At 44.9% G+C, this 9,885-nt stretch overlaps 1 protein-coding gene across 2 annotated transcripts; it reads left to right on the forward strand.

Annotated features, from left to right (window-relative positions):
• The first annotated feature begins 840 nt into the window (after positions 1–840).
• Positions 841–9,337, forward strand: LOC140496069 (aristaless-related homeobox protein-like). Of its 2 annotated transcripts, none has more exons than XM_072595578.1 (5): positions 841–1,260; positions 2,041–2,497; positions 3,168–3,213; positions 5,417–5,697; positions 8,945–9,337. In XM_072595578.1, exons 1-5 carry the CDS (start codon positions 1,032–1,034, stop codon positions 9,165–9,167), a joined length of 1,236 nt encoding a protein of 411 aa, XP_072451679.1. In that variant the 5' UTR covers positions 841–1,031; the 3' UTR covers positions 9,168–9,337. The 2 variants fall into 2 exon arrangements, with proteins under 2 accessions (XP_072451679.1, XP_072451680.1); XM_072595579.1 differs by having other exon boundaries at positions 1,162–1,260; positions 1,450–2,497.
• The last annotated feature ends 548 nt before the right edge of the window (positions 9,338–9,885 follow it).

Consider the following 9,885-nt stretch of genomic DNA (forward strand, 5'->3'; position numbering starts at 1 on the left):
GAATGTGATTCAGAGCCAAGACGCTGGTCTAATATCCCTCTCCTTCCCCACCGCTGCCCAGCGCCTCAGGATGCGTTAGTGCCACAGAGATGTGGTGGGACTGCAGGTGTGGAGTTGGAAGCAGTTGTCCCTTTTTCAAAGGTACGTCCACAACGAGGTCAAAGCGCTGCACTGTACTGAGGTCGGAGTAGCTGATCTTCGCTCTATTCTGGACTCAGCCGTTTCGTTTATACTGCAGGTGTTGACTTTCTACTGGAGAAAGACTGTTTTAAGAGACAACACCGTCCTTTTTTTCAGGCGGTGTAAAATCTGACTTCAAAGACTTCCTCTATTGTTAATGTCTAAAATGATTCGTAGCTTATGTTTTGAAGAAGTCATATTAGACTTGACATCTCAAACATATTCTCCTCTGCATAGATGTTGAGTTTCTCCAGCACTTTCTGTTTTTACACATAAATATTGTGGGTATCTCCTCGTTAATTTGCCACAGATTCAAATTTCCTTTCTGATCGTTACTAGAAGCGGCGCTTTCACGTTAAGCTCCGGTTTGGGAAGGGCATTTTAAAGTGTTGCCTTATATTTCGTTTCTGATCGCCTACAGAATTGCAAACATCCGCAAATTGAAGCAAATTTCATCCCAACGTGAAAATAAAACGAAGCGCTGTGGTGGCTGGCGATCCAAAACAAACAAAAACAGAAATTGCAGCTGTTCTGGTAGACATTAAAGTTTGGATCTAGAAGCAGGGTGCGGGGGGTGGTAGGGGGTTATGTTTGGATCTGATTGTCAAATTGATTTAATTGGAATCCTTTGCCGGGTGTGGAATCCAGTCCAGAGTTTGTGCTGTACCGGACCATAACTCCATCCATCCCCCCCACCCCTTACCAATGGGACGTCTGGGGCATGTTTATTTAAAGTAGTGAGCATACAAATGATTGCCCGTTTACAACAAATCCTTCTTGCATTTGCTGGAGCCGGTGATGCCCCAGCCACCGAGTTGCTGTGTTGAGTCTGTCGGAGCCATCCATGCAACATGAAGACCCCGAGGGACAGCTCGACGCCCCACTGCCCCAAGAAATCACCGCCTTTTCCCCGGCTCTCTTCCTATCTCATCGACAGCATCTTGGGGCGTAGCAGTCCGCCCATCAAACGTGAGGTTTTCCCTTCCTCTGCTCCACCGTCCGACAAGGAGCCCGAGGGAGAGACGGCCTCTCTTCAATTGAAGACGGGGAGTGAATTTTCGCCAAGGGTGCAAGTTGAGGGTAAGGTGACAGCTCCTTATCGTTTGATTTAGCACAAAGTTTGACGTTGGCCGTTGTAGAATAAAACATTTTGGCTCGGGAGCAACTCCACATAAAACCATAGTTAACATTATGACTTACTTAGAACTGAAAAATTCTTCATTTCTGACTTATCAAACTCAAAACATTAACTCTGTTTCTCTCTCACAGGTGCCACCTGACCCGCGGATTTTCTCCAGCATTGTCTGTATTAGATTTCCAATATCTTCACCAACATTTCATGTTTCTCATTTCTAGAATATCATTAAATAAGGAAATAAAGCACGCCACTCAGTCCGTAAACGGCGGGGAAAATGTCAAAAATTAAACAACGTTTCCTCAGAAACAACAGAAAATGTTGGAGAAACTCAGCAGGGCTGGCGGAAACTGTGGGGAGAAAGTGTCAGTTTCATTTTTTAAAAATTTCCTCCACAGATGCTGCCAGACCTCTTGAGTTTCTCCAGCAATTGATCGTTTTTGTTTCAAATTTCCAGAATCCACAGTTCTTTGTTTTACGTTCAGACAGAAGACTTTTTTTGAAAAATAAAAAAAATCTGGTCAAGTTAAGTTTGTGTGCAGAGGTTGCTGAAAAAGCTCAGCAGCTCTGTGCAGAGAAATCAGACTTAACGTTTCTGGTCCGGTGACCCTTCTTCAGAACAATAGGTGTGTATAGATGTTTGAGTTGATGTTACCCCTCAGTGTTTTAACTGCAGGTCGTGTGTGTGTGTTTGTGTGTGTGTGTGTGTTTGTGTTTTTATGCAGGTCAATCCGAAGTAGGGAGGGTTTGCGGGTTGGAATGGTATCAATCGAGTCGTTCCAAACGGGAGGAATCGAGCAGAGGCGAACCTGAGAATTGGTTTAATGAACTTACTTCAAGGGAAAGCGATTCGGGCTCCGGTTTAATGAGTGGACCGGACCCAGTGAAAGCTCCGCCGAAAGACGGAGGGGACAATGCGGGGAGTTGTGGGGAGAGAGAGGCCTCGGCGGACAACCAAGTTCTGGAACAAGGAGGAGGGGTAGACCAACCGAGTGAGGACACGGAGCAGAAAGAGAGCACCAGGGAGAACCGGACCCTTCAGTATTACTCTTGTCCAGGGGACCAGGAGCACGGCTCGTTCAAGCGCAAACAGCGCCGCTACAGAACCACTTTCACCAACTTCCAGCTGGAGGAACTGGAGAGGGCTTTCAGGAAAACGCACTACCCCGATGTCTTCACAAGGTAAGACTCCCGCAGCAAACTGTGGCTGTTAGCCGCGTATCACCCAGACAGTGAGTGTCTCTTCTGGAGCTCCTGAAGTAAGTAACGTTCGGGCTTTGTAAGGATCTAAACCCCATCTAAATGAAAGAGAAGGGCAATCATTTAGACTGAACTGTTGTCAGTGTAAAAGGTTCCACGATAAACCTACCTTTTTGCAAACCAAAATGCACAGCAAATAGGACAGATTGTCACTGCCGCGCGAAATAACATTTTTGATTCGTTCAGAAATTTAGAGCTGAAAACAAGATTAAAAACACCATTCTAATATGCCTCGTTGGAACACGATTTAGTGCAACATGTTAAAGCAGATAATCCCTCTTCCTCTGGAGACTCATTGCCCGAAATCTCGATTTCGTTTTGTTGAGGGACCTCAAAGGTGTTCCCAAAATTCGAGTTCCTTAAAGCTGCAATTCGTTCTGTTAGTTATGGCGAATGCTAATACTCATTCTTCTTTCTTTCAAATGTACTTAAGAAAATCTTTTTCCAGCCGCGAAATGTATAGAAAAAGGGAGTCGCACTTTTTTTTTCTTTGTCATTATAACGAGACAACGGCAGGCTAAAAAAAAAATTGTCCAGTTCAACTCAGCTTTTTGTTTTGCTTGGTCAATAATGGTCTGTGTTTGTTCACAAGGGAGGACTTGGCCATGCGACTGGATTTAACCGAAGCAAGGGTGCAGGTATGTGGATCTTTCTCGGCAGGAGTCTTCATCGGCAGCCCCAGAGAGTGGCAGGGGGCAGAAGGGGAGGTTTAATAAGCTCTAATAACGACCAGATTGCACTCTCCGCTCTGAACTTCTGAATCAAAGCAACCCACATGAAAGCGTTTGAGGGAGAGAATCTATTTTAGATTAAATGAGCAGAATTTAGATTTAGTCATCGGCTCATTCATTGCTAAAGTGATGGATTAAACGTTCCCCTTATCATTGGTTGTTGCAGATCAAAGTTAAATCGCCCGGATTCCGTATACTCAACGCTGAAAAGTTTCTGTTCTCTGGGGGCTGGTGAAATTACAAAAGGCCTTGGGGAGTGTCGATGAATAGAAACCATATGGTGGACACTAGCGGGACTGGGTGGCCCTGTGTGCGTTTATCAAAAAAAACAAAAAAAAACACTCGATCCTTGACAATGTGCCATTTTCTAACATGGTGCTCATCTTTAGATCTCAAACCATAACCGTTCCAAATCAATAAATCAGAGCTTGGAAGTTTATATATACATATAAAGAAAATGTATATACATCCCAAGGTGAAATTCCCGAGCCCGAACACCATTTTCTGTCCAAAACATTGATTCTAGCAGAATCTGAAATAAGAAAGATACAAGGATACGGCGCTCATTTACATGTTGTTTAGTTCCTGTCTCATCCAAATGTTGTGTCTGAAGTATTAATTGGGGCGTTCCGTTTAGACGCTTTCTGATTGCTGTAGAATAGAGACCTGATCCGCTGTGAGTCTTGCTCTCAGTGTCGACTGTCTGGGCCATAATTCGACCAAACTATGAGGTTTCTGAATGTACTGTACCTGAAGAGCTGTAGGTCTTAACTATAATCGTTCATGATTCCCCAGCCTTCGTAAGGACCGTAGGAAACTTTCTGTCACTATTTTACACAGCCAAGCGGTGCCAAAGGTGGAGCTGTTTAACTATCTGACCTTGAGATGTCGTTTGTGTTACATCATTAAAATGGGACGAATTCAAAGTGTGAGTGAGAACTGATACTTAAAGAAACTTAAAACGCATTGATTTCAGTCCATTCCACCGTGGGTTGGAAATAAATCAGAAATTCGAGGTTGCAAATCTCCCAACAGTTTAGCAAAATTGGGATACATGATTTTATATCGTAGTATATTGTTTTAAGTTTCACATGCACACAACTCTCTTTCGATACATGTGATGGTATAGAAAGTTTTTTAAAGGCAGTTTTTGTTTGAAATCGTTTAACTGAATCCACAGACTGACAGTTCTCGATCTGGATTATTCGGTAGAATTAGTGTGAGAGACAACTAATTGCCCAACTTCATCTTAATTGATTCAATCGTATTTTTCTTTATTCATTCGTGGGGCGTGTGGATCGCTGTCTGGGCCAGCACATATTGCAAAAACAGAAATTGGTGGAGAAACCCAGCAGGTCTGGCTGCATCTGTCCAGAGAGGGAAACAGCGTTAACGTTTCGAGTCCGGTGAAGATTTTTTTTAGAATTGGCATGTATTGTCCATCCCTAGTTGCCCTTAAGATGGTGGTTGTAAACTTCTTTCCTGAACCGCTGCAGTCCTTCTCATAATATCTGAAATCTAACTAACTTCAAATTGAAGCAAGACGTGTACAGCTGTTCCGATTATGCTTCGTTTTATAATAATTTAAACCTACCTTTCCCACTCTTTAGCAGTATGCATAATCCCAATTGCTCGATCAGTGGTTATTCCATCATTGTTCATAATCGATGCTGCTCAGTTTTAAAAGGCTATTCCGTTTATGTATCCACTCTTGGGATGTGGGTATGGCTGGGCGGAGCAATCAGTTATTGGCCTCCCCAATTGCCCTTGAAGAAGTGGCGGTGAGCGGCCTTCTTGAACCGCTGTAGTCCCTGTGCTGTAGGTGCCATGAGGGAGGCAATTCCAGGATTCTGACCCAGGACCGTGAAGGCAAGGTGATACATTTCCAAGTCAGGATGGTAAGTGGCTTAGAGGGCTTGCAGGTTCTGGAGTTCTCATGTACCTGCTGCTCTTGTCCCTCTAGATGGAAGTGGTCATGGGTTTGGAAGGCGTTGTCTTGGGCGAATATCAGCAGTGCACCTTGGAGATGGCACATACTGCTGGAGTCATTGATGGTTTGTGGAGGTTTACAAAGCTCTCAAACTGCCCTGTTCCCTCTGTTCCTCCCCAGGTTTGGTTTCAGAACCGTCGAGCCAAGTGGAGGAAGCGGGAGAAGGCTGGAAACCTGGGTCATCCTCACGCCCTGTCCTTGGCCAGTCCACTGGGGCTGTACTTGGATGTACCAGTGGGCCATTCCTCAGGCGTGGAGCCAAGCTGGAGGTCAGCGTCTATCCCATCCCTTGCTGCACCAGCAACTGCCAGCGCCTACAACCCTGCAGCCCAGTTAGGCATCAGCACTTTCATCGGGACCACTTTCTTCAGACACCCGTTGCTCAGTCCACACTTTGGGAGGTGAGTTGCAAACGACCTTCAAGCTGATATCTTCATGCAGTGAAGAGAAATTCCTTCCAAAATCTGGCCACGAACCTTCCTCAATAAAAGGAAAGTACTGCGGATGCTGGGAATCTGAAACAAACACGGAAAAAAAAACTGGAGAAACTCAGCAGGTCTGGCAGCATCTCTGTAGGGAGAGACAGAGTTAATCTTCTCATCCCAAATGACACCTTCCCTGTCGGTTGCAGAAGCGAATGCCTTTAATGAAAAAAAAAACGCAGCTCTCAAGTTTTTTGGCAGCGCTGGTGGAGAGAGAAACGGCGTTTAAATATTTCAGTTCGATAGCCATTCTCCACAGATGTTGCCAGAACCACTGAGCAATTAGATATCCTGCATTTTTCTTCTGCATTAATATGACATGATTTGGAGGTGCCGGTGTTGGACTGAGGTGCACTAAGTTTTAACTATCAATATAACACAGTTCGTTTCCAATCCCAACCTGCCTGTTCAGTAATTGTCTTCGTTTACCGCTGCCTTAACACTGCGTGTCACTTATTTATTTAATTATATAGCGAAGGAAATCTGACCTCCATGTGACTCCTACCCAACGCAGCGTGGGTGACTTTTAACTGCCTTCTGATGTGAATTAGCAAACCAGACAGTTCAAGGACATTTAGGAATGGGCTACAAATCCTAACACGGTGCTGTGCTCTTCCAGCACCACTAATCCAGAATCTGGTTTCCAGCATCTGCAGTCATTGTTTTTAGCCCTTTATAAATCCTAACATAGCCAGTGACGCCACGCCCAACGAAAGAATAAAACGCGTGAGAATGTTTATATTCCTTTTCTTAACCAACTGTATCCTCATATCCAAGTGAGCATTTGCTGATGTTGGAGGGGATGTCACGATGTAACTTCCCAAAGCGAGAGAAATATAGGACATTCACACTGGTGATGTATTAAACTATTCAATTTCAGATTATTCAAGTTAGGGCAACTACTCCAGAGAATATCCACAACTAACTTGCCATTTCAATTCCCTCCTGACAGACTTCATTCTGTTAGAGAGACGTAAACAGTTATATAGTTGGAGGGCCATCACTCCATATTAAGCATGGGGCAAGATGATGAGCCATAGTTCCCACATACTATTTCAGTCGATACAGCAATTAAACCCGTATTCCTGATGTCATACTGTACCGTGAGCTGACTATCTAGCCATAGTCAAACCCTTATAATGTATCGATTGAAGAATTCACAATTCTACCATAGCTTCTCCCCCCTATGCCTATGAGAAGAGAGTGGATGGATTTCGGAAAACGAGCAAAGTCTGTGGCTAAGAGTTGCTGGAAATTCGTCGAAATATACTTTTCAGCCACAGAAAAAAAAAGTTGGGATTAGATCCTGAAAACAGAAAGACTCAGTGCTGAGAGTCCTAAATGATTTCTTCAGAACTGAATAGACTTGGCATGGCAGTGTTGTTTCCCTCTGGACAGATGCTGCCAAACCTGGTTAAAAACAATAACTGCAGATGCTGGAAACCAAATTCTGGATTAGTGGTGCTGGAAGAGCACAGCAGTTCAGGCAGCATCCAACGAGCAGCGAAATCGACGTTTCGGGCAAAAGCCCTTCATTCAGGAATGAAGGGCTTTTGCCCGAAACGTCGATTTCGAAGCTACTTGAATGCTGCCTGAACTACTGTGCTCTTCCAGCACCACTAATCCAGATGCTGCCAAACCTGCCGAGTTTCTCCAGTACCTTTTGTTTTTATTTCAGATTTCTAGCATCGGCAATATTTCACTTTTATAAAAACTGAGAAACTCAGCAGGTTAGGCAGCATCTGCGGAGAGAAAACAGAGTGAATGCGTCAAGTTGCGGTATCACTTTTTCTCTGGTATCCCGCAGTGCATTCCTTTTACGCTCCAGTAGCACATGGCCCGCCTCTGGAAGATCATCTCTTGGTAGTTTAAGACCCCTCAATAGGGGTAGACTCGCCAACTTTAAGGGCATTTAAATGGTCATTGGATAAACATATGGATGATAATGGATTGGTGTGGGTTAGATGGGTTTCAGATTGGTTCCACAGGTCGGCGCAACATTGAGGGCCAAAGGGCCTGTACTGCGCTGTAATGTTCTATGTTCTAACACTTCTCACAAGTAGTGTCCCCTCCCCGCCTCCACACAGACACATCCCCGAAGGTAACCCTACCTTCTTTTGAAATGGCAATGATGTTTTGCATCCTGCACAGCTGAGCCATCATTGCAAATATTGTATCATTCCTCCAGCACTCAAAACAGAATCAATCTGTGTTGCTTATGCATTTAATTTTCGTATACTTCATCTAAAGCCTTCCACCCTACTTTCTGGACATTTCTGAATAGTCTGTATTTAATGAGATCGATCATGTCATATTCAATTTATTTTAATCAGCTTGTCACACTATCAATATTTTTATTCGTTCATGGATTGTGTATGTCTCTGCAACTCGAACAGGGTCCACAAGCAGTAAGGTTATATACAGTATTGACCCATTTCCTGTCCTGAACAACTTCGTTGAAATAATTAGTTTTCTTTAAGATTAGATTCCCTAAAGTGTGGAAACCGATCCCGGCCCAACCAATCCCCCTCTGACTAATGCACCTAACACTGTGGGCAATTTAGCATGGCCAATTCACCTGACCTGCACATCTTTGGACTGTGGGAGGAAACCCACGCAGACACGGGGAGAATGTGCAAACTCCACACACACAGTCGCCCGAGGCTGGAATCGAACCTGTGGTGCTGTCAAGCAGCAGAGCTAACCACTGAGCCACCATACGGCCCTTAATCTACCCGAGGTGGCGGGTGATCACAATCGGACAATTTGAATACATTTTTGGTGGTGGGAGTTGGTACGGGGCGAAAGGGTTAGGGGATTGGGCAGGAGGAAATGCCCGAGGTATTCAGCAGTCCGCAGTATTTGTGGACAAACAAAAACAGAAATTTACTGGAAAAGCTCAGCAGGTCTGGCAGCGTCTGTGCAGAGAAATCAGAGTCATGTTTCAGGTCTAGTGAGGGCCACTGAAGGGTCACTCGACTCTAAACATTAACTCTGATTTCTCTCCACAGATGCTACCAGACCTGCTGAGCTTTTCCAGCAATTTCTGCTGTTGTTTCCGATTCGCAGCATCCGCAGTGCTTTTTATTTTAGAATTAAGACCGCTTCGTCTCTTCACGGGGTATTCAGCAAGTTCTTGTGCCTTTTTTTATCGTTGATTTTGCAGATTTTTCACCATGAATCCGCTGATGGCAGCCTCGCTGGTAGTGAAACCTTCGATTCCCAGTCTGGACCCCAGTGTGTTTCCAGCCCAGCCTCAGTCGACTGTCTTGGACAGGAAATCCTCCAGCATCGCCAGTCTGAGGCTCAGAGCGAAAGAACACTCGGCGCCGAGCCCCCCAATCGCTCTGCTCCCGAACCTAGCAAGTGCAGGCAAAGAGGTGTGCTGAAAGATAAAGCTGCCAATTCCTCGCCACCTCCCAACTCCCCTCCAAACTCCCACCCAGTCAGTCCCTTAAAAGGGGTTGGCGGTCACTGAGCACACACAGTGTATCTCGCTCAGCAACAGAGCAGAGACTGCCAGAGTGAAAGCAGCGTTTGGACCCAAGTGAATCGCTTTTTGGGGGGGTGGGGGTGGGGTGGTGGGGGAAGAGTTCTTATTGTTGGAGAGCTTGTCCCCGTGAAATGGATGAAACTTTAGTCGGTAGGGGCAAACAAACAACAAAAAAAGTCACTCGTCCTTCTGTGGCAAAGCTGCCTGTCAACATTTTATTGTAAACAAACAGAAACCAAAGCCAAACAAGTATCACCTGCTTCGCCATCCCCTTCCTCCCAAAACAAAATCCGCTACAACTCTGTTTAGTAGCACCCACAGGCTGAAAGACTTCCGCATTCAATAACGTGTAACCGTGTAGATAGATGTACTGAGACCGTGACTCATAAATGATCTATGTAATTTATAAAATGGCTATCAGATGCAACAGAATATATAGTATTTTAACGTTAAGTGATGCGTCTCGTGTTATCTCCCACCTTATTCTATGAGATTTATCCTCTGCAAAGTGTATTTTATGATGCTGTCAGGTGATTATCCGCTGCGCTCTACTTTGGAACCGACTAATCTGCTCCACGATCAGAGAAATGTGGAGTTGACTGGAGCAGAACAGA

This window comes from Chiloscyllium punctatum, chromosome 25 (genome assembly GCF_047496795.1).
Source record: "Chiloscyllium punctatum isolate Juve2018m chromosome 25, sChiPun1.3, whole genome shotgun sequence".
NCBI lineage: Eukaryota > Metazoa > Chordata > Chondrichthyes > Orectolobiformes > Hemiscylliidae > Chiloscyllium > Chiloscyllium punctatum.